Below are 23,145 nucleotides of genomic sequence, written 5' to 3'. Positions count from 1 at the left end.
TCTAGTGTACTTCATCAGTTCATGCACAAGTACAAGTACATACAAGCTAACTTGAGCACACAAGTACTGCCCCTGGTGTTGAAGCTGCACAGTTACACGACAGTGGTCCAAGCAGGTGATTTCTGCTTGCTGATCACGTGTTGAGGTCTGTTTGGATGCCAGAGTCGCCCGATATTTCCGATGTGGGGAGGCTGTGGCCGTAACTACCTCCCTGCTGGCAGTCTTGCCATTGCGACAGGCCACCAGTCACCGGACACAAAAGTGGGAAGGTAGCGGGGCCAAAGCGACAGTTCCCAGACCCACTCTCCGAACCACACCACTCCACGGCGCCCGCCGGAACGTCAATTTCTGGGTGGCCCATGTCTTGCTTTTTTCGCGGTATTGGTACAAGTGCACACGGGTATCTCGAGCTACCCCACGTTTTGTCTGTCGCCAGCCTTTGGAGAATGGGTGACACCACGCGGGGAAGGTGGCGGCTTGTAAACAGCTAGTTACCCAAACACCAAGAATAAACATCACCAATCATATGCTTCAGAGACAAATAAGCCGATTTGCAAGACCGAGACCAGCTACTGGCACCCAGATCTTCTCCAACTCCCCACACGAACTCTAAGGCCACAAGGACTGCCGCTGCTGCAAGCGGACAACACGGCACACGGGGGAGAATGCGGGCACTGGGGAGAGCCTTTCTTTGTGCCGTCTAGACCGGCCTTTAGTTCGTGGACAGCGGAAGACCTTGTCTAACTTGCCGTCAGCAACGCAACATGGAAGGCTATGACTGTAGTAGATCGCGGGGGATGCAGCTGGCAGTCATGTGGACGGCAGAAGTTGGAGATTGAGACACCAGGCAAAGTGTGAAAGTGTACTTGCAGGTATATGCTCATACAAGCGTGTGTGTGACTGTACTTGAGTGTGCCGAGTGAAGGTATTGGTGCTCGCAAAAATGTTCTTGGCTGTGTACATATGCACAATATGCGTCTGCGTATGTCTATGCGCCTGTACATCTGAACTGATGACAATGGCCTGTGGTGGACTGGACTTAATCTACGCATTTTATCGTTTGCACGTGACACACAGTGGACCCGGACTTGGCCTCTTTTTTAAGAGAATCGCGCGTCCTCTCGTGGTCTTCACAACATGCGCCGCAAGAGATCGAAGCCGCGCACACGAACCCATAGAGGGCCGCGTCTTGTCGGCGAACATACTTGTTCCCTGAACCAATCTCAAGGAAGAGGATCGAACCTGGTGTGTGCTCATTGAGTAACATATCACGCTCGTCTCGGGCTGGTTGCATAGGCCAGCAGGCGGTGCTTACGCATGTGTTAGTGCCTGGAGTTTCAGGCAGTAGCCGCACGGTGCCTTGCTATGTAAAAGGTGCTATTTGAACAGTGAGAGTAGGCTCCAGATGCACTGTCTCTAACACACCTGCTCGGCACCGGCGCAGCATGGCTGCCTGGAGAGCCCCTAAACAAGCCCCTAAAGCTACTGGAAAAACAGAGCATTCAGCGGCCAAACGTGGTGAGGCAGTGCCTGGTCTTCTTTGGCTCTTCCACTTCTTCTCGTGACGCCTGTTTTCATCTGTTTCTCTTCTCTTCTGTAACTAATCACAATACACATACTCTCTCCATTTTTCGTTTCTAGCTACTGTGACTTTTCTTGCAAGATATATCCGTCACACACTTCGCGTCCCATCAACCACTGAAATGCATCAGATCGCCAGCTTCATCGTGAAGCGCGGCCTGGGCGCCGCCGACGATGTCGACATGGACATGTCGGACCTGAAGGCTTCAATGCCCGAGTGGTCCGGCTTGCTGTTTGGCCTTGAGTTCGCCATTCTGCTGCCCGTCTTTTTCTGGGTAAGTCATTTCACGATGCCGGCCAACGACGACGTCATACCTCTGGCTCCAGCCAGCCAGCCAAGCCGAGACAACTGTAAACACAAGGATCGCTATGTCTAACCCTATCTGCGCTTACAGGTCACCTACACCCTCAGCAAGGTCTACTCTACTCTGGCCATGGTCGAGGACGAGACTGCGCCTGTCTACTCTCGTCTTCCCACCATCTCCGTCAAGACCGAGAGCGACGTCACCTCCAAGGACCCTGCCGCCCCTCTCTTCGACACTACCCCCGTCACTACCAATGTGTGCCGCACCGCTCGTCACCTCAAGTCGTTTGGCGGCATCCACGCCTGCTTCCGCGGCTTCGTGTGCATGACTGTCGCCAACATCGGCCTTACCCTTGTGGCTGGCTCGCTGATGTTCGTGCTGCCCGGCCCTCTGAAGCCCTTGAGCTCGCTCGCCGCCGCTGTAGCTGTAGCCCAGCCCATGGCCGCCTGGGTGCACATCATCATCACGCCCGCCTCCACCCGCCCTTGGTTCCAGCGCATGCCTGCCTTTGTCCCGACTATGCGCGCCACTGGCCGGGCCATCGTGCTCAACTGGGCGGCTATGCAGGGCTGCATGACGGCCTACACCCTCCTGCGCGGCCACATGATGACCTGCTCTGCCCACGCCGCCACTAACGGCGCCGAGCCCTCCCCCGACGCTCGCTTCGTGGTTGTCGACATCGCCATGGCTATTGTATATGCGCTGGTTGTTGTCCCTACCGAGACCCTGCTCGCGCGTTCCCGTGCGTCGCTGCTGCCTGTCGAGGAGGAGACCATTGTCAACTTCGACCGCACGCTGGGCGACCGCGTTACTGAGACCGGAGCCGTGTCGCTTGTGTCGGCGTGGAAGTCGGTCGGCGCGCCTGCTTGGAAGCGCATTGCCAAGTTCCATGTGCGAATCTTTGCTATTGCCAGTGCCATTCTCGTGCCCGTCACTGCCATGATTGCCATGCAGATCTATGTTCTCCAAAACATGAACTAAACAGAATGTTTAGATTAAGTCTGAACATAGGCTGCACAGAGTCTCGACTCTGTCCAATCTTGTTCTTTAGTCTGATGGTCGTCAACCAGTACTTGGATCTTGTAGTCAACCATTTCCGTTTTTGATTCTATTCATTCTAACTGGCGTATCTTGAGCCTGGTCTCTACGGAGGGTTCCGTTTCCTTTGTACAAGTGCCGTATATTGATGAGATTCCTCATTAACCTCTCTACTCATGAGGGATTCTCCAGTGTAACATGTTGTCATCGCCTGTTTGATTTGATTGTCTTTATTAGTCTGTCTCTACTCGCGAGGGAACCTTGGCGTACGACAGTTTCTTTCTTGTTATCGCTCATTTAGTTAGTAAACATTCCACGAATTTATCAAGACTGCCTGAATTTGACTTTGAAAGTCTTTATTAACCTGTCTACTCGAGGAATTCTCGCCAAACGACAGTCCCAGCAACTTGAATTGAATTGAATATCTTTATTTACCTGTCTACTCGCGAGGTATTGCAGTCCCAGCAACGGAGACCGTCCCTCGCTTGTGCATCCCCGGAAGAGGACCCGGGATCTTGGGTTGATTTGGATGTCTTTGTTTAAACCCGGGATCCTGGCCGAACCACTGATGTAGAACGCAAAAATAAAAAAACTGCGAAACCCTCCCCCAAAATTCATGATTTCCTCCATTTGATGTAAAGTAGAAGCAAAAAAAAAAAAAAAAACAAGGAAAATAAATCCCCATGGCCTGCCAAAAAGGTTTTGTGCGAACGATGTGGGACTCGAACCCACAGCCTCAGCTTACCACCCCAAAGCGCCACGTAGATTGCCTCGCGAGGAGTCATATGCTATGGCGAAGCGTAGAGTTAGGAGAGCTGCGCGCTACCATTGCGCCAACCGTCCTTATTGCTCCAAATCATGCGTTATTTGGGTCTATGAGGATAGTACAGATTCCGGCCGTTTTTTTTTAACAGTAGGTAGACGTAAAAGAATAAAAATTAAAATCAGGCCGTTTTTTTCTACATCAAAAACAACACAACGAGCGGCACTCGGCAGCTCTCACTCCGTGAAGACAAAGCACTGATACACATGAACCAACGACGTGCCTACATTATCCATGCCCTTGGAGAGTGGCGTCCTGTCTAATCACTCACCTGGTGTTCTAAAGATCACTAGCTACATAATACAAACACAAAAAACAAGACAGAAAACCTCAAACAAAACCCAAATCTCAAGCATACATACATCATAAGCTATTCGTCAAGGTCACTTTCGTCAAGTTCCCCATTCCCTCAGCACCACGTAAACACTGGGTTTCGACTCTTGACCGGCTCCAGCCGTTCGACAATCACCTTGCGCATCTGACCCTCCATTCCCTGTGCCGCAGCATATCCCAAATCGCCCTCAATATCGTCGTCCTCGTAGCCATCGAGCCCGCCGTAAAGCTGGTGCGCAATGCTGTTTGTCGTCTTTCGCGTGGCTGCTGTGGCGTACGAGTACCGGCGCTGGTGTGAGTTGGCCTTGGATGAGGCCGCTGCCGCTGCCGCGGCCGGCGCGCCGTTGGAGCCGTGGCGGTCAGGCGAGTACATGTTAAGCCGCGTCTGATACGGCTGCGGTCCGTAACGCGTGTGATTTGGCACGGTGGACTGGGCCTGTTTCTGCGCCAAGTCGGATAGGTTGGACTGAGGGGACGTGGTTTTTGGCGGTGGCGATGTGGCTAGTTCAAAGCGGCCAGAGTTTGGCATCTCGCTTGGAGAGCCCAGGCCGAGGAGATCGGCTTCGGGGCGCGTGGGCCGCGCACCGCCAATATCAAAGTCATCGAGGCCGGCGCTTTGCTGGCGACGGTGGATCTCTGACGAGGTAGGACGCATAGGAACGGCAACGGGAATATCGACTAGATCGTCCCAGACACAAACCTTGGCGCGGCGGGTAAGCTCCAGCGGGCCGTGGTCCATGGTTTTGAGGGTCTCAACCACGTTCCAGGCCTGGCCCTTCATGACTGCCATTTGCTTGGCAAACATGCGCTCCTGGAAGTCCTCGTCCATCTGAAAAACCTTGCGCAGGGCATACTGGGTCTGGCTCCACCAATGTGTAGACGTTAAAAGCGGCAGGAAATGGTCGCGCGTCTTCTGGGAAAAGGGCCGTCCGATAAGATCGACGGGGAGGAACAACCAGCCAAATGGAAAACTCCGCCAGGCATCGGGGTGTTTCCATGGCCATGACAGTGAGTTGTCGATGGCGCCAATGGTGATGTTGGGTGTCGTGCTTGGTGTGGTGCCAGCCTTCATGGGATTCTGTGTCTTGTAGGGATTCGGGGCACGATTGTTTGCATGACTCTTGACACGCGATGGGTCTGCCGGACGAGGGGCCGACGAGCTTTCATCATCTTCTTCTTCCTCCTCTTCTGAATCAGTACCCAGGTTGAAGTTCATGGGCTCCGACTGGATGCTGACCTGCTGTGTAGACCAGTCAATCTTGACCATCCAGTTATCAAGGCCGCGATCGGTGTTACGCATAATGTAGTCCAAAATGACCAACTTTTCGAGCTCCTCGCGGAAGGATTGCTTCAGAGCATCGGTCCACCGAAAGTTTTCCGGCCCCAAGGGCTCAGTTTCGGGGTCAATGTCTTCACTCTCGGCCTGCTCCTCGAGTTGCCTGCTCCCTGACGGCCTGCAAGAGTCTGTCCACCGCTGTGACTGTGACTTGCGCGTGCCCTCGCGGGTGCGGAACCCAGACCAGTATTGGTCTGGCCAAGGGTTCTCGCGCAAAAAGATGTTGGCATCCTTGAAGCCCTTGAGGAAAACTTGAAAACTACCAGGCTTCTCGGGGAGCGGCTTTTTTTTGCGATAGAAGCTGTGTCGGTCCCAGAACGGGTAGTGGAAGGATTTGGATGATAGATAAACGACGTCGGTATAGGGGACCATGTGCGTTCGGAGCTGGCAGTCAAGAGTGTATGCGGCGGCTTCGGAGACATAGGACAGGTTGGGGATCAGGCTAAGAGTAAAGAGAGGTTAGAACGCGATACCATTGCCCAAATCAGAGTATGAACTTGACATACCAGGCTCTTCCAAAAAAGCACGGGAACAGATTCCGATGAATCCATTTGTTCCACTTGGGGTTACCAGCCGCATATGGCTCTTCGTCCTTGGGCTTGAAGACACCAACAACCTTTCCGTCGGGATTCCGGGCAAAGTATGAGCCTGAGCTGCCCTGGGAGATCATGAGCGGGTGTGTATTGTGGTCAATGGCACGCCGGACGCTGTCAACGATGCTTTCAAATTCTTCCTTTTGCATAACCGGCTGTACCTCGGCTAGGCGGTCGGGGCCGATGGGCACTACGCCCTCGGGCGCCTGGAAGACAGAGTGGTGGATTTCCAGGCGCTGCTCCTCGCCAGGCCGCATACGATGTGATCCCTTGAAGCGCGCCGTGATCTCATCAGCCCAGCGCTCGAGGCGGGCATTCATGGCCTTGAGATCGACACCGGTGCCGCTGCCCTGGCGCCGGCGAGACCGGTTGTGTGCGGCACTGTGGCGGGGCGATGTCACGCTGGAAGCGGCCCGGGGCGCTGCATGGGACGAGTAGCGGTTCGACGTGGTGCCGTGCTGCAGAGATGCGAAGCTCTGGGTCATGTAGTCCTCCTCGTCCGAGTCGCTGTGCTGATCGGCCTGCGCAAGGCGCTCGTAGCCCGTGGTTGTGTGCCGGGGCGGCATTGCAGCAGCAGTTGGGCGTGAGAGTGCGAAAGTGAGGCTGGCGATTACAAGCTGACGCTGGTCGGTTTGGGTGAAGGGCGAGGCGGTTTGGACAAGAACACTGCGGTGATGGGATTACTTGGTGAGAGACTTTGGCGGTGGGATAAACAAGATGGGCGCTTATCGACGTAGCACCAGGAATAGCGAGACTTGGATAAACAATTGGAAAAACAAGAAAAAAAGTATTGATTCGATTCGCCAGGAATTCGACCACAGAAATCCACGCTGGCCTGGACTTTGGAGCGCCATGATGACAAGCAGACGTGAATCAACCCGCGAGCTTAGTGTATCCAGCAGTTGAAATCAGGGGTAATCCTTGGGGTGTGTAACCCTTGTGAGCCCTAGTTGACCCTACATGCGCCGGTGACGACATCTCACTGATTCACACTCGTGCCTCTTTGTCAGATTTGCTTCACCCAAAATGAATTAATAATAATAGTTGCTTCACTTAGTTACGCTTGTCTCACTTGCCATGCCCCAAATATCAACATGTCTTAACAAGAACGCAAAAAAAAAACACCGCAAAATGCCCAGAAACAAACCAACGAAACAAGCTATATATGTGCAATTTTCCAGCGCCCTGCTACAGAGCCCGTGTCCTTTTACGTGCGAGGGCTTCTCAAGAAGCTCACTACACCACTGCAGTAGCCCACCAGGTCGTCCAGGCGCATACTCTCCCTCTCCTGGTTTGTCTTCCACTCGGCCAGTGCCTCAAGCAGCTCGGGACTTTCCATCACGCTGTCCGAATGTAGGCGCAGGAAAACCGCCATCCACGCCTGCATTAGCTCGTAGTCGCGGCGAGCTTGCAGCCGTTGGGTCAGCGCTCGGATAAAGTGAAGCAGCTCGTTGCCGGCCTCGCCTGAAGACCCGGGAGAGAGCGAGCGGAGTTCAAAGTCAGCCGTCGAAGGCGGCAAAGACTTGAGGTGCTCGATGAAATCGACGTCTATCATCTGTTAGTGTATGGAGCCTCATTTGGTTGGCATGAGCGAAATCAGACTTACAGTTTTTGGTCGACGCTCCCGCGAGCAGCTTTTCGGTGAATGCTTCTTCAGCACGCATGCGCTCGAGCTTGGTGATACGAGACTCGTTTGCAGGCTCATCCCCTCCGACCTTGGCAGTGGGCTTCCCACTTGACCCGACCGAAGGAAGGAAGAAGGGTGCAGCCTCAGGGACCTTGGGAGCCTCCTTGGGCTTGTTGCGCTGCTTGATGAGATCCAAGTGCAGCAGAGTTTGCCATCTGGCCTTGGGAACCAGACTCAGTGTCATCATGTCCGAGCTGAGTTGATCCACAGCAGGCACCACCACACCCGGAGCCTCGACATCGGCTCCGTCCTCCAGCGCGGCCTCCAGCAGCGCCGCATTGCCTTCGCCCGAGGCAGACGGGGCGGCCATAACGGCAATCTCCTGCTCTGAGATCTGGCGCGTGGCGACGTGGCGGAATAGGCTCTTGTTGGTCCAAATGTTGACGCCCATCTCACCGTCAATAGACGTTGCTAGATACTCTCCTGTAGCTGACATGGCTAGTGCTGTGCATTGCTTCTCCAGACGGATTGCGTCAATCAAGTGGCCTGTAGGAAGGTCGTAAATGCGCACCAACATATCAGCACCAGATGCAATGATCCAGCGACCATCGTTGGAGAAGCAAAAGTCCAGAATGGCGCCCTGGCTACCCCAGAACTCTCGAATAGTACGGCGCGTCTCGAGGTCGATGACGCGGATCGAGTTGTCGCTGCAGGATACGGCCAGAAGGTCACTAGAGGCGTGGTATTGACAGGACAGGACACTGGCTGACTTGGACCAGTCGATCTGATGAAGCAGGTTTCCAGTTAGAAAGTCCCAGAACTTGACGGTACCATCGAGAGAGCACGAAATGATAAACTTGTTGAGGGAATCGACGACAATGCCCGTTATAGCCTTGGTGTGTTTGCCAGTGCCTGGAGGGAAAGCTGCCGATGCGATCTTGGTTGAGAATTGAACCACGCCATCAGCCTGGCGCAACTGCTGCATCTTCAGCTGCCTCGCCTGCGCCGGTGTGAGTTTTGACGGGAAGCGTTGGCGGTATTGGCCACTCTGCAAATTGTACATATCGAGGCATCCGCCTTCAGAGCCGACCAGAGCAAAGCTGCCGCACGAGCTGATGGCTACTGTTGACACGTTCGTGCCGTCGCCGGTAGGGAACATCCAGCGTCCAGCGCGCTTGCGGCCCCAGAACCACGTGCGGGCAAATGGGTCAGCCTTGTGGCCCGTGACGACGCTTTCCCAGCCCGTCATGCCACTAATCTCAGCGTCTTGCACTATCTTCTTTTGACCAGTCTGTGTGATCTTTTGCCAGATGGCCTGCTTACCGGGGACAGCGCCCATGCCACCGTCGCGGTTGAGAGAAGTAGCAATGCATGTGATTTCCGGTGCTTTGATATCTTCTAGTGACGTCGTAGGGCCATGCGACAGCGCGCTAGTTGAAAGAATACCGTACTTTTTGGCCTTTTTGCGGATGTTGCCCTGGCTAAGCTCGGTGCTCTGACCATCACGTCGCAAACTCCAGCCCCACAAGCTGCGATCTTTGCCACCACTGAGAAGCCACTTGTTGCCGGCCTCGCTACCGTCAAAGTCGGACGGCAGGAATTCCAGGCAAGTCACCGGCGCAGCATGGCCACTGCGCGAGTGCAAGATGCGAGGGATGGGAGAGAACGGTTCATCGTCAAAGATCCACGATTTGAGAGAGTTGTCGCGGCCACTGGTGATGATGACGGGCTGGCCAGACAAGAATTCAACCTTGCCAATGCCGCCACGAACAAGCTTGCCATCGCTGGTGGGGGGATTGTGAGCGCTGCGCAAGACACCCATAATGCGGCCACCCTTGTTCAGATCCCAGAACGTGACATCGCCACTGACCAAGCTGGAGGTAGCCATGACGCCCTCGTCGCGACCCTCCAGGCCAGCACCCGCGCCATCTGTACGGAATGAGATGGAAGATACAGGCATTTCAGGAGTACCAGCAATCAGCTGGACAATGGTTCTATCGGTCCGGATATCATGGATGATGAGAGGGCCAGTCTCAAAGGCAATGGCTAGCATAGAGAGCGCGGGCGTCGGGCGCATGCAGACTACGGAGCCTAGCTCGGCCGAGGGCGGCACGATGGTGTAGATGAGCTTTCCTGTGCTGACGTTCCAGATTTCAACCCAGCCATTCTTGCGGCCGACAAAGATCTTGTTGAGGTACGTGGGCATGTTGGTGATTCCACCAGTAATCTCGTTGTCGCCCTTTTGCGTGGCGGTCAGATGTAGAGTCGTGTAGTGGTCCAAAGTGGTTGACTTCCACACTTCGATGCGCGTCAGGGCGCAGCCAACAATCCACTGGCCAAAGATGAGCACTTGTGTAATGGGCTCGTCGAGGTCCTGCGGGAGCGCAAGCTCGTCAACTTTGCGACCGCGCTGGAACACCCAGAAGCCCTGGGGCTCGTTCTGGCGCGGGTCTCCCCAGGCCGCGAAGACCTTTTGCTTCCATGCGAGGGTCGCAGTGATGTTGGCAGCGGTCTGAGGGCGTGAGATGAAGACGAGGTTCAGACCGCGTTTGAGGTCGTATGTCTGGAGGCTGCGGCCGATGGAGGTGGTGATTTGGAAGGTCGTTTTGCCGAGAGGCACCGAGGTGAAGGGAACGGACGTGGGTGACACGAGGCCAACAGTCTATGCGAGAAAGGTTTTAGCAAATCGGTCCATCGAGGACATTTCTGGGCTAGGCAAACTTACGCGGAACGGCGCAAAGATGGCGGACGATCTCTGGGCCGCCGAACCGGGCTTGGCCACTTCGGAGCGCTTCTGGCGCTTTACCAGCGGGCCCTCGATTCGAGACTGAGGCATTGTTGGCGTGTGGTGAACGATCTTGGCGCGTGTTGCAACCGCTCTTCTAGGCAAGCAAAACAGAGAGCTTTGGAAATCTCGCTGCCAGACTTTTTCTTCAGATGCTCTACAGCCTTGTCGAGTTGCTAGAAATTTTTCTGGGGTCGCTGCGCCAAATCGAGTAGGTGGGGCGGACGATAAGAAGATACCCAAATCCTTACATGCATTATGTGGCGTAATGTGGCGCAAGGCCAAAACCGTGGCTCATGGACTCAACGACATGCGACGAGGGTCACTCCCTGGCTAGTTGACTAAGTGGAAGCAGAAGAAGGGCACGAGACAAATGTCCGTGTATGGATGGCTCCATCCAAGCAGTGTAGAGAACCCCGGCATAGAGTTACACTGCATAGAGGACGCGGGAATTAGCAGACGGCAGAGAAATCTGTGTCAAGGCCGGCAGCCGATGGCTGAGGTTTGCGGTCAGCGTGGAATTCTGGCGTGGTGTTTTCCCAAAGACGGGCTCCCTGATGTGAGATGAGGTGGAATAATGTGTAGCCAAATCCTGCCTGAGATTTTTAGGGCTGCCCCATCACGTCCCATCCATCCCTGACTGCATACTATGCTGGTGTGCTGGTGCTGGCTTGGGGTGCTCAAGCATATATCCGATACCTCGCTACATGCTTAACTAGACATTTATTACCTGTGGCCTGCATGTCAAGCAATGCGGCTCTTGACATAGGGGCGGTTGCTTTTGCTTGAGCGGCTTCATGGTGAAAAAAGCCACAGATGCATGTCTCTAATATTGACTCTAGATTGCGTGCCTTGGTTCAGGTTATTCGAACCGGTCTTTTTGCTATGACTGTTTCTGCATCCGGTACAACACTTGGAGACGGCCAAGTAGAAGTAAGACGGTGTTGAGCATCGGCAGCATACATCAAGATGTGACAGCAAAACGGGACCCATTATATTCCAGCGTCTCATAGCTGGATCTCAACTGATACACCGCCTGGAGCACACTTGTAGCAGATTTCGGCCTGGGCTTTTTCTTTTTGCCTCTGCCACTATGATTGGACAATATCTGTGCAGGGCCAATTCTACGGTGCTAAGCCCAGCTAGTCAATCGGCATAAACTACAGCTAGTATGCAGTGTCAATCCAGAGCTTCCCATGTGAGGCAAGCTAAGGCTTATGGGGCAAAGCTAGTGCGATAGCTGCCCTTGGGCATGCTTTTTTGTTGTGGTGTCTTCTCCCTTGATAACACCCGCCGCCGCCTTCATATTCAATTGGCCTCTGGATCGGCCCTGATTGTCCCTTTCCCAACTAATCAACCGGCGATCGCTATCGTGGCACCAAACGTGGCACTCACACACGCAGCTGCCAACAACTCCAAGTGTAACATCCAGCATCCATGCCCTCCTGCGACCACCAGCAAAAATCCTTTCGTCACCCACCATCTGGGCTAGATTTTCTTCCCACTCGCCACTCAAACTCTTCGACCCCATCACGCGTGCACTGAGCCAGACCAGCCAGCCGCCCCCCGTGGCCATTGTCGTGATCGTGATCTTAGCCCACTCCCGGCGTCTTTTTGCGTGATTGCAATGGAGGAAGGCACGCGTGCGAACAACGAGCAGCTACCCGCTGCCGTGGAAGCTGCAGAGAAGGTAGCTACCCAGACTGGAAAGGAGCAGCCACTGCAACACCTCCGGCCGGATTCTGAGCCTGAAGCGAAGACCCAGACGCCACTGGAAAGCGAGCTAAAGTCTGCGTCAGAAATGCAGGCAGAAATGCAGGCAGACAAACAGCTGCAAAAAAAGCAAGAATCCCAGGCCGACATTGACTCGGAAATCGAGACTGAGAACGAGCAGGACCTGTTCGAAGACGCTAAAGAGTCATTGCCCGATACGGACGACAAAGCAGTGCCTTCCCAATCGGCAGCCAAAGACGAAGCCAAGAAAACGGACGGGGACGCGATTTCTGCTGCCCCTCATTTCAAGATTGACTCGTTTTCCCCTTCTGCTCCCTCTTCTTCTGCCCCTGCTGCCCCACCATCAACTTCTCCCGCCAATTCGTCCGGGATCGTCACCAGCATCGATAAAACGACAGTCTCTCCGGTGGTTGTGCCTGCTGCTATTGACGTTGTTGCTCCGGCCTCTTTGCCCGGCGCCTCCAGTTTGCAACCGCCGCCATTGACCCCGCCGCCCGTATCGACCATGCCCGAGCCTTCCGATGCCCCGCCGGTCTCCCGGTCTTCACTGTCCGAGTTTTCCACCAAGCGTGCCTCTATCTCGTCCATCTACTCGCTGGCTTCAGCCCGCGGAATTCCTAGTTCTTCGGCTTCTGCTCACGGCTCCGAGCTGGGAAGTAGAGCCCCCCAGCCCGGAACCAATGTCCCTGCCGTCACGGCTCAGAACCACATCGCCAGCCATGAAGCTGGAGGCAGACGCACTCCCAACCAAAGGCTTGAGATCAACATTCGCCCGGTGGGAACTGGCCGCGAACGCAGCCGCGCCAATCGCCGCTTTAGTGCGAGCACGGCTGCCAGTAGCCACAGTCCCAGCAGCGATCGCCTCAATCAGAAGGAGGAGTTGAAGCCTGCCGCCTGGGGAACTATCGGCGTCTGTGCCTTGGATGTCAAAGCTCGAAGCAAGCCAAGTCGCAATATTCTGAACCGCCTGATTTCTAACCGCGAGTTCGACGTCATTGTCTTTGGCGACAAAACTATTCTGGATGAAGGTTAGTAAACACTCCGATCCACCGCCAGCCCAAATATGCTAACCTCTTGTGCAGATGTGGAGAATTGGCCCCTGTGGTAAGCTATAGCTTTTTGCATTTTCACAAAACGGTGCAGTAGGCCGACTAAAAGATTCATTCTAACACATATATTTATAGTGATTACCTGATCTGCTTCTATTCCGACGGGTTCCCCTTGGACAAAGCCATAGCCTATGTCAAGCTTCGGAAGCCATTTTGTGTGAACGATGTTCCCATGCAAAAGCTTTTGTGGGATCGCCGACTTTGTCTGCAGCTTCTTAACAAGATTGGCGTACCCACACCTCCCCGTGTCGAAGTCACCCGTGATGGAGGTGGCACCATTTTAACACCCGAACTTCGCAAGCAAATCAAGGACACGGTTGGAATAACTGTTGAGCCCCCCGAGTCGGAACCAATCCCTCCGCCTACAAATGTTGAACTTATTGACAACGGGGATGCCATCAGTGTCGATGGAACCATTCTTTACAAGCCATTTGTCGAAAAGCCTACCAGTGGTGAAGATCATAACATCATCATCTACTACCACAGCTCTGTTGGTGGTGGCGCCCGAAAGCTTTTCCGCAAGATTGGCAACAAGAGCTCAGAGTACATCCCTGGATTGGATACCCCGCGCGCCATCACTGAGCCGTATAGTAGCTACATTTACGAAAAGTTCACCAAGGTTGATAATGCCGAAGACGTCAAAGCTTATACTGTAGGTACAACCTACTGCCATGCTGAAACTCGCAAGTCTCCCGTCGTCGATGGTATTGTCCGCCGCAACACTCATGGCAAGGAAATCCGCTACGTCACATCCTTGACGACCGAAGAAAAGGAGATGGCCAGCAAAATTTCACGCGTGTTTGGTCAAAGAGTCTGTGGATTTGATCTCCTCCGTGCTTCTGGCAAGAGCTTCGTCATTGACATCAACGGCTGGAGTTTTGTCAAGGACAACGACGATTACTACGACCACTGCGCTCTTATCATGAAAGACTTATTCGTCAAGGAGCGCATCCGTAGAAGTGCTGCTATCCCTGCTACTCCTTCGGATACTAGCGGAAGAAACCGCGCATACAGCATCAGTGGTAGAGATAAAGACTCGGCTGTTGTTACCAGTGATCACCCTGCCCCAAGTGGAGCAAGCGAAAAGTCAGAATCACGCTCAGGGTCCATCCACCGGTCTGGTTCAATGTCTGCTGTGATTATCGATTCTTCTGCATCCATCAGGTCCGTCAAAGGTGTCAGTATCGAAGAAACTAGGGCTCCCTCTATCTGCCATTCGGTTGCTTCTTCCCATGCTGAAGGTGAACGGGTAGACGAAGAGATCATAGAAGAACAGGAACCTCCTGCTCCGCCTCCAAAAAGTCCATGGAAGCTCAAGGGCATGGTATCGGTGATTCGACATGCCGATCGCACTCCCAAGCAAAAGTACAAGTTTACCTTCCATACTGAACCGTTTATTGCTCTTCTCAGGGGACATCAGGAGGAGGTTCTTCTTATTGGCGAAGCAGCATTGTCCAGTGTGCGCCATGCTGTAGATCTTGCCATGGCTCAGGGAGTTGAGGATCAAGTCAAACTCAAGCTTCTGCAAACTGTCCTTATCAAAAAGGGCCCTTGGCCTGGAACTAAAGTTCAGATCAAGCCCATGTTCCGCAAGAAGAAGACAGACTCTACTCCGGCCAGCCCGATGATTGAGCCACCTCCTATCATCAAAGAGGGAATAGTCGGCGAATTTGGAACAGTCCCTAGTTCCGCAGTTTCTTCTTCGAAACCTTCTCCCACCATCGCTGTATCCACGCCTGTCCGGGGCCCAGATCGTAGAGCCCATCGTCAGGACTCCCTTTCCGGTGTCACCATGTCTCGTATTACGGCAGCTGAAGATGGTCTTGTACTTGATAAACTACAGCTAATTGTCAAGTGGGGCGGTGAGCCTACACACTCGGCCCGTTATCAGGCGCAAGAACTTGGCTCAAATATGCACAACGATTTGGCGCTTTTGAACCGCGAAGTCCTTGATGAGGTGCACATTTACAGCAGCTCAGAGCGCCGCGTCACTACCAGTGCCCATATTTGGGCCGGTGCTTTCTTGGGCCAAAAGAAGCTTCCGGATGATCTCATCACAATTCGCAAAGATCTGCTTGACGATTCCAATGCAGCAAAAGATGAAATGGACAAGGTTAAAAAGAAGCTCAAGGGTCTTCTCCGGGAAGGTAATGAGCGTCCTCCTCAGTTTGCTTGGCCTCCTAAATTCCCTGAGCCGTCAGTTGTTCAGAAGCGGGTCGTTTCTCTGATGAAGTTCCACAGAAAGGTCATGCATCACAACTATGAGCGTCTGAAATTGATTAACGCGAGTGGTGGTGGCGGAAGCAACACTGCTCTCAATGCTCATCCTTCAGGCCCTACACCATCTGTCACTGGTACCAAAGATACTGAAGGAGGGTCTCCAACCCGAGGAAGTCAATCTAGTGGTTCATCTTCCACACACGGGATCCCAACCTCGACATCACAAACTCTCCCCGCTTCTTCTGGCCCAGCAAGCAAGGGCGATCAAAAGACTCTTAATTTTCGCTGGTGCTGTGGCGAAGATGCTGACCTCTTTAAGGAGCGATGGGAGAAGCTGTTTATCGAATTCTGTGACAATGAAAAGGTCGATCCTAGCAAGATCTCAGAGCTGTACGACACTATGAAGTTTGATGCTCTCCACAACCGGACTTTCCTGGAGTGGGTATTCAAGCCTAGCCAGCAAATGCTCGAGGAAGAATATGGCATGGTGCCTCTAGATAAAGAAAAGGAGAAAGAAGAGCAGGAGCGCATTCGTCAGGAAAAGGAAAAAGAGAAGGAAAAGGAAAAGGAAGAAGAGGAGAAGCGGAGCAAGGCTCAAGGCGTGCGTCGCATGTTCAGACGGCACTTATTCCTCAACAATTTCCGTCACTTTGGCGAAGCAGTTCCTCCTCGCCAGCCTCCGCCCGAGCAGTATTTCCATATTGAAGAGGGTAATACTCAAAACAAGGCCAAGGTTGGAGCCGAGTTTGAGCCTTTACGCGAGCTATACCATTTGGCAAAGGTTTTGTTTGACTTTATCTGTCCCCAAGAGTATGGCATCTCAAATGCAGAGAAGCTGGAGATTGGTCTTTTGACTTCGCTTCCTCTGCTCAAGGAAATTGTTCAGGATCTCGAAGAGATGCAGGCATCCAACGACGCCAAGTCTTTCTTTTACTTCACCAAAGAGTCCCACATTTACACGCTGCTTAACTGTATTCTGGAAGGTGGCATTGAGACGAAGATTGACCGCAGCAGCATCCCCGAGCTTGACTATCTTTCGCAGATTAATTTCGAATTGTATGAGTCGGAGATTGTGCGCAAACAACCAAAGCATACACACTCGCATACATCACTAGCTTCTAATGGAGTAGCCGAGGGTGGTGCTTCTGTTTCGACCTCAGTTCCAGCGCCAGATAAGCCTACCGTGGACTCAGCGTCTATCCCTAGGTCTTCTGCACAGACCGATGACATCGTTGCTGGGGCTCCAACGACCATTCCTGAACAAGCAGCTATAGACGAACCTCCACAGTTTGCCTACAGTATCCGAATCACCATCAGCCCTGGATGCCATGTGCTGGACCCTCTTGATGTTCAGTTAGACAGCAAGCACTGCATTAGCTGTGCGCCGCGTCGCAGCCTGACTCCGCATGCAGACTGGCAAGAAGTTATCAAGACTCTGCGCGCCAAATTTAATCAGTAAGTTTACATTTTAGGGATGGGGTTTTTGTCATCATTTTTAACACTTTTTAGGGTCAAACTTCCCAAGTCTTTTATTGCTATCAACCTGTCTGAGGCGTTTTCCCTGGGACAGCACCACCCTTCGGAGACCGAAGAGCAGCCCTCTGGCGAGGCTACCAAGGAAACTGCACCCCCTTCTAGCGAGGTAAAAAGTGATAATCAGAAGCAAGAACTAGCCACAAATGGCGCCTCGCCTGGGTTGGCTCTTTCGAATAGTGCCGATATCAAACGTCAGGAAGTTGTTTTCGAGGGGTTTCCACCTCGGGGCTCCTCCCTCCAGGTCTCAACCTCAAATTCGGAGAATACCGATTCCACGGGAGTAGGACCTGAAGGAGTTGAACCACCTCCAACTGTATCAGCTCTTGCTGCTACCACGGCAGCTCCTCTAGCAGGAGCTATGACGACATCAGCAGAGAAATCAGGGCCGGCTTTCAACACGTCACGAAGCCCGGACCAGAGTCGCATAGAAGCTGCCATGACAGTGATTAATGCATCGGGCGAAGAGCCAGGGGCCGGTGATGTCATTGCTGGGGAAGTAGATTCTAATGGTCATGTACTGCGCTGAGGCGATGGCTGAGAGCCTAAGGCAGCAGTCATTCCTGGTGGCATGGGGGATTGGCGGAGGGAACGGATTTTCCTAGCAGATGCAGTGGTATATGGCCAGTTGTATATGCCGCAACATTTTGAATGCAGACATGACAGCGAGGCAGAAACAGGGAAAGGAGACTCGTCAGGTTACTGTTTTCTCAGTCCGTGTTGGTTCTTTTTTTTTCTTTTCGCCTGTCTTTCTGGACGATTCAGAAGGGATGTGCATATATGACATGTCACATATAATGGCATATGGGAGTGCAGCACGAGGTTTCTGTTTCAGTGGGTAGTCAAGTCGAAGTGAAGCGTCTGAATCTGTGAGCCTGTGTCCGCTAATGCCCGTCGGTACAGGTGCAGGTCTGTATGTGTGTAGATACATACATGCATAGCATTGGTGATGTGATTTATAACTAACTAGTTAACTACATGACTATAATTCCATATGTCTAGCCAAAGCAAGCAGCGATGGCAGTGCATGCTACGTCCCTGACCTGTCCCTACAGCCGATGGCCACAGCGACTTTGGCGGTCGGTGCTCCTTTTGATCCAGCCACTGCGACTCTGAGCCAGGCCAGGGACCGAGGCAAGGCGGTCAAGTTGTTGTTGTGGTTGTAGGTTAGGCGGGCATGCCACTCGTGGGATGGGGCCTTGGGACACAAAATGGGGCAGATGGGGGAGGTCGGTGGACGGGAGGAGAGGGGGTCGTGCTTTTGGTGAGGTCGGATGGGAGGGAGGATACACATGAGTATGGATGTGTGTGAGTCGGGGCAGACATGCAGGCGGCGTATGGCTAGCGGATAGAGCGATATATAGGTTTCGTAAATATCAATATAAATTGCATAGAAGCATAGCAGAGCAAAGGCAGAGGCAAAGATTCTCTGGCAAGGGGAGCTCTTCCCACTGCGCCCAGTTTGCAGCGCGGGCCGGCAGCTTGTGTGCTTGGTTTGGACGTGATGCAGAAGCCGTGCCGCGCCGGCAGCGGTGTTTGCTCGGCAGTGTGGCTGCATGGACATACATGCATGCAACATACACACATACATACATAGTTGCATGTCCCCCGTTCATGCTTGTCGTCTCTGGAACCACCCGTTTGCCCTTGTGTTTTCCAGTGTGTTTTATTTTTTGTTTCATTTGATTTCATTTTTATTTGCTTGTATTTTTTTATTTTTTTTTTCTTTCCGGGATGGAGGAGGAGGAAGAAGTTCTCACAGACAGACAACGGCAAACAATGGAATGCAGTCTGTTTAAAGGGGAATTTTCTTTTTTTTTTCAAACTAAAATAAAGAGACAGACAGCTCGCAAAGGGAGCAACGCAAGCTGCAAATCCAAAGAAAAAAAAAAAAAAAAAAGGAACAGACTGCCGTGTTTTGAGGCCTGCGTCACCCGGTTCTTGCGATTCAGAACACACTTTGTGCTTGCTGGTTGGCTGGGCCGGGGGGAGGAAGAGGAGGGTGACTTTTTTTTTGCTTGTTTTCTCGGTCTATTAGAGGCCGTCGCGGCTGCAGGCCAAGCCGCACGCCTGATGGGGAAATAATCTGTGGTCCAGGCCACAGAGGGTTTATGGAGGAGTAGAGGAGCAGAGGGGCATGGAGGAAAGCCTTAGGCCAGCGCAGCCAGCGCGGAGGGGGATGGATGCAGTGATTTGGCCGACGAGAAGATGGCCGGCTGCCAGTGCTCCTCTCGTCTCGTCTCGTCTTGTCTTGTCTTGTCTCCTCTCCTCTCCTTGTCCTTATTCTTCTCCTTCTCCCTTGTGCACACCCCCTCGCCTCTGCTGCTGCCCCCTCTCCGTTCCCGTCAGTCGGTGACTTCACCTGTCAGACACTCCCGCCTCTACAACCAACGGCACAACAACCGACTTGGATACTTAAGGCTCTGGCCAGCCCTCCTGCTCCACGGCCTGTTGTCTTGCGGCGCTGTCTGCCAAGCCCATTCTGCTCTTCAAGAGTTCTTGACACCTGTACGCAAACGCTCTCCTGTCTTCTGTGCCCATCTCGACTTTGTGACCTCGTGTTCGCCTTTTCTCTGCCCTAGTCTCTGCCCTAGTCTCTGCCCTATGCCACGCCATGCCTATGCTCTAGCTATGCAAGCCTGGGCTCCCTTGCCCATCTCTTCTTATGCTTCAACAGAAACTCGGCCACTAACTAGTTAACCCTAGTCTGACCAGAACAGCCCAACCCTGCCTGTTCTTACGGCTCCTCTCGACCGGCTCATGTTTCTAGAACACTAAAACCCAGCTCTTTTCTTCTCGAGTTTCTTGCAGCTTAGCCTCTTTGCAGGTTCGTGCTCTCCTCAGCCCTGCCATATCAACTCCGTTCCTTGCTTTTTTTTCTCCTGGTTACACACATATAGCACACATATCACATGCTGACACTTTGCTGTAGCCGGCAGCCTCCAAGTTCCCTTGCATCAGAAAAAGAAAACCTAGGCCCCCCCCCTCTCCCCCCACACACCACATACCGACAAGAAAAAAAGAAAAAAAAAATGCACGTCCACAGTAAGCTGGACTATGCGTCTGGCTACGGCGCTCGTCTGGAGGAGCCTGTCAACATGGCCGCTAGTCTCAGCCGCTGTGCGCATTCCTTCATCCTGATCAAAACAGACAACTCGCTACTACAATGGACGTGCAATCTGTGCCATTCGGGCCCGCACTGGATGATCTACGAGTGTCAGTATTGCAAGCTTCATACGTGCCAACCATGCTCGGCAAAAGAGGCTTGGTAGTCGGTCGTCAACTGTGACGTGATGGTGTCTTATATTAGGGTTAGAAGGGTTATAATGGATGGTACTTTGATCAATCAAGAAGAACAGAACAAGACGCAAGCTTTTGTGCCACCCCATATACATACATACTTGAACCTGTGCAGTTTCTAGTGCCAGTCAGTTACCACATGGCCGATAGACACTCTCGGATGCTCCGCCTCAGCTGATGAGGTCTGTGCTGTCGTTCCATCGAATCATATGACGTCATGCGACATCAAGCCCTCAAGCCCGTTATCCCCGCTTTGCCTTGATGGCTACTTGCTGATTCGCCGTTGGCCAGTCCCAGACATCACGTTTCTCGTTGCGCTGGACCACTTGCACCTTGTCGCCGAGGCTAATCTCAATCTCCTCGAGCTCGGCAGTCTGCACACCGCCATCGCCGTCGCTGCTGTTGCTCTGCGCGCCAACCAGATACGCATACCGCCCAAACACAGGCGACCACCGGTTGCCCGTGTCCACGCGCCGGTCGCGCATCAGCGCGCGCAGCACCGCGCCGCGCTCGCCCGCCGCCACACGGCCCGTGCGGTAGTCGACGTTGAGTGACGTGCAGCGCGCGCAGTTGGCCGTCAGCGCAAACACAGGGCGGCGCCGGCCCGCACCACCTACGCCGCCTCCCACAACCGTCAGCGCAGCCCAAAAGTCCTCGTCCCACGGCGCCCCTGCGTCGCCGTCGACGACAATGTTGGGACGAAAGCGCACCATAGATAGCCGGCTGCTGGGCATGCGCGTCTGCACGGCGGCCAGCGAGGCTTCGGTGGCGACGAGGAACGGCGCTGCGTCGCTCCATGTGATCCAGTCGACCGGTGCCGGCGGGGCGCCGACGGCCCAGTCGTACAGTCGATGCAGCATGGAGGGCGAGCCGGCCAAGAGCGCCCGGGCGCGCTGCGCCGTTTCAGCCGCAGTCCCGAGAACTCGTCGTTGGCCGTCGCCAAGGTAGACCAGAGCGACGGGCACGCCGAAGCATTTGCTAAACCAAGCATCGTACGGGTCACCCATGCGGTAGCCGCACGCGGCGCTGCCGTACAGGTTGACTTCCATCTGCGGCAGATCAAAAAAGTCGGGCTCCAGCGGAATGCGCAGCGGCTCATCGTGGGCCGGATTGTGCGGGAGCAGCGGCTCGGGCGGTGTGTGATAGCGCACGACCAGCGTGGGCTCGGCGCTGTCGCTGTCAAGGTCGACAATTGTCTGGCTGAAGAGAGCACATTCTGGGTTGGAGGACAAGCTGAGTTTGCGCTTGACGTCGGCTTCGGCTTCGTAATGGAGCAAGACAAAGGTGCGGTCGTAGCGCACGCCTTGCGGCCCGATGGGCGCAGTCTTGAGTTTTATGCCACGTAGACCTTTGATGGGGTAGACATAGAGCTGGACGGGCGTTAGTGGCGTTGCGGGCGGGCAGGATTGGAAAGAATTACACCTGTGATCTTCATTTTAACATTACGTTGGTATTGGATGAAGACAGACGAAGAGGACGTAACTAGCTAGTCAACTAACTACACAAAAACCCAGCCGCCGAATACGGTCCGCATTCGTTAGGGTTGGTGAGACCCACACCCCAGTGTTACACAGATGTTGCAGAGATGGCCCCACTCGTTCAAGCGCTAGACATAGACAAGCTCTTAAGATCACGACTTATAGCACGACTTTGTTGCTTTGAGCCCTACCGCCAATTCATTGGATACCCGCGCCCTAGCCTGTATCCGCGAAAACAAAATGGCCTTCACCATGCATTCCCACTCGGGCCAGTTCTGCCCCGGTCACGGCAAAGACACCCTCGAAGTTGTGGTCAAGCATGCCATCAGCGTCGGCCTCAAGACCATGGGCTTGACCGAGCACATTCCGCGCATTGGCCCTGAGGATTTGTACCCCGAAGAGCACGAGGTAAGCATTGAATGCGCCCCCCCCAGGGCAACCACATCGTCCACCGCCCCAGCGCCAACCGCCCCTCCGCCTCTAACCTCCCCTGCAGCTTGACGACCCCGCCTCGCTCATGGGCCTCACATCCACCCTCCACGCCGCCTACCTCGCCGAAGCGCAGCGCCTGCGCGCCGCCTACCCGGCACTGCACATCCTGATTGGGATCGAAGGCGAATGGTACCGGCCGGCCTACGCAGAGCACATGCGCGCGCTGACGGCCGACCCGGCCATCGACTACTTCATCGGCAGCGTGCACCACGCGCGCGGGGGCATCCCCATCGACTACGACGCCCAGACGTACGCGAGCGCCGTGGCGGCCGTCGGCCAAGGGAGCGAGCGCGCGCTCTACGCGGCGTACTACGACGACCAGCTCGCGATGCTCCAGGCGCTGCGGCCCCGCGTGGTCGGGCACTTTGACCTGATTCGCCTGCTGAGTAGCATGCCAGACCGTGACGTGCGCGCCGAGTGGCCCGATGTGTGGGAGCGCATGGTGCGGAATTTGCGCTTCGTTGTCGAATATGGAGGCTGGTTGGAGTGCAATACGAGTGCGCTGCGCAAGGGGCTAGCTGAGCCGTATCCGGCGCGACAGGTGTCTGAGGAATACCTTCGCATGGGTGGGCGGTTCACATTTTCAGACGATAGCCATGGGACGGCTCAGATCATCACTAATTACAGCCGGGGTCTGGACTATCTGGAGTCGCTTGGCGTCCAGGAACTGTGGACTTTTAAGCGCACGCTACCGGCAGTCGAGGGCGAGAAGGGGACACTGGAGAATGTGAGCGTGGGCTTGGCCGAGTTCCGAGCATCGCTCAAGGGGGCATAGAAGAATAGCAACAAGTTTACTGAAATTCAAAGACCACTGCTACAAACAACAACAAGAAATATATATAAGCAACAACCCCAAGG

General features: G+C 54.0%; 6 protein-coding genes across 6 annotated transcripts; 4 read left to right on the top strand and 2 right to left on the bottom strand.

The window, feature by feature from the left end:
* Positions 1-1,703: 1,703 nt before the first annotated feature.
* BROUX77_008055 (uncharacterized protein) lies at positions 1,704-2,867 on the top strand (the record flags this gene model as incomplete). Its single annotated transcript, XM_073753217.1, has 2 exons — positions 1,704-1,856; positions 1,977-2,867. The coding sequence occupies 2 exons, from the start codon at positions 1,704-1,706 to the stop codon at positions 2,865-2,867; spliced, it is 1,044 nt and encodes a 347-aa protein (XP_073602348.1).
* Positions 2,868-4,156: 1,289 nt separating this feature from the next.
* On the bottom strand, positions 4,157-10,472 carry BROUX77_008054 (uncharacterized protein; the record flags this gene model as incomplete). The annotated part of the gene is made up of 5 exons (XM_073753216.1): positions 4,157-5,858; positions 5,923-6,675; positions 7,221-7,557; positions 7,616-10,298; positions 10,362-10,472. 5 exons carry the CDS (start codon positions 10,470-10,472, stop codon positions 4,157-4,159), a joined length of 5,586 nt encoding a protein of 1,861 aa, XP_073602347.1.
* Positions 10,473-12,048: 1,576 nt separating this feature from the next.
* On the top strand, positions 12,049-17,546 carry BROUX77_008053 (uncharacterized protein; the record flags this gene model as incomplete). The annotated part of the gene is made up of 4 exons (XM_073753215.1): positions 12,049-13,183; positions 13,238-13,259; positions 13,340-16,939; positions 16,994-17,546. 4 exons carry the CDS (start codon positions 12,049-12,051, stop codon positions 17,544-17,546), a joined length of 5,310 nt encoding a protein of 1,769 aa, XP_073602346.1.
* Positions 17,547-20,049: 2,503 nt separating this feature from the next.
* Positions 20,050-20,289, top strand: BROUX77_008052 (uncharacterized protein; the record flags this gene model as incomplete). Its single annotated transcript, XM_073753214.1, has 1 exon — positions 20,050-20,289. One exon carries the CDS (start codon positions 20,050-20,052, stop codon positions 20,287-20,289), a length of 240 nt encoding a protein of 79 aa, XP_073602345.1.
* A 270-nt stretch (positions 20,290-20,559) lies between these two features.
* On the bottom strand, positions 20,560-21,752 carry BROUX77_008051 (uncharacterized protein; the record flags this gene model as incomplete). Its single annotated transcript, XM_073753213.1, has 2 exons — positions 20,560-21,687; positions 21,738-21,752. 2 exons carry the CDS (start codon positions 21,750-21,752, stop codon positions 20,560-20,562), a joined length of 1,143 nt encoding a protein of 380 aa, XP_073602344.1.
* Positions 21,753-22,035: 283 nt separating this feature from the next.
* BROUX77_008050 (uncharacterized protein) lies at positions 22,036-23,062 on the top strand (the record flags this gene model as incomplete). Its single annotated transcript, XM_073753212.1, has 2 exons — positions 22,036-22,203; positions 22,292-23,062. The coding sequence occupies 2 exons, from the start codon at positions 22,036-22,038 to the stop codon at positions 23,060-23,062; spliced, it is 939 nt and encodes a 312-aa protein (XP_073602343.1).
* Positions 23,063-23,145: the final 83 nt, after the last annotated feature.

The sequence above is a fragment of the Berkeleyomyces rouxiae genome, assembly GCF_048999995.1.
Source record: "Berkeleyomyces rouxiae strain 22BRR77 chromosome Unknown BrBRR77_ptg000012l, whole genome shotgun sequence".
NCBI classification, from domain to species: domain Eukaryota; kingdom Fungi; phylum Ascomycota; class Sordariomycetes; order Microascales; family Ceratocystidaceae; genus Berkeleyomyces; species Berkeleyomyces rouxiae.
The sequence above is the reverse complement of the archived record's forward strand: the minus strand, read 5'-3'. Positions and strand labels throughout refer to the sequence as shown.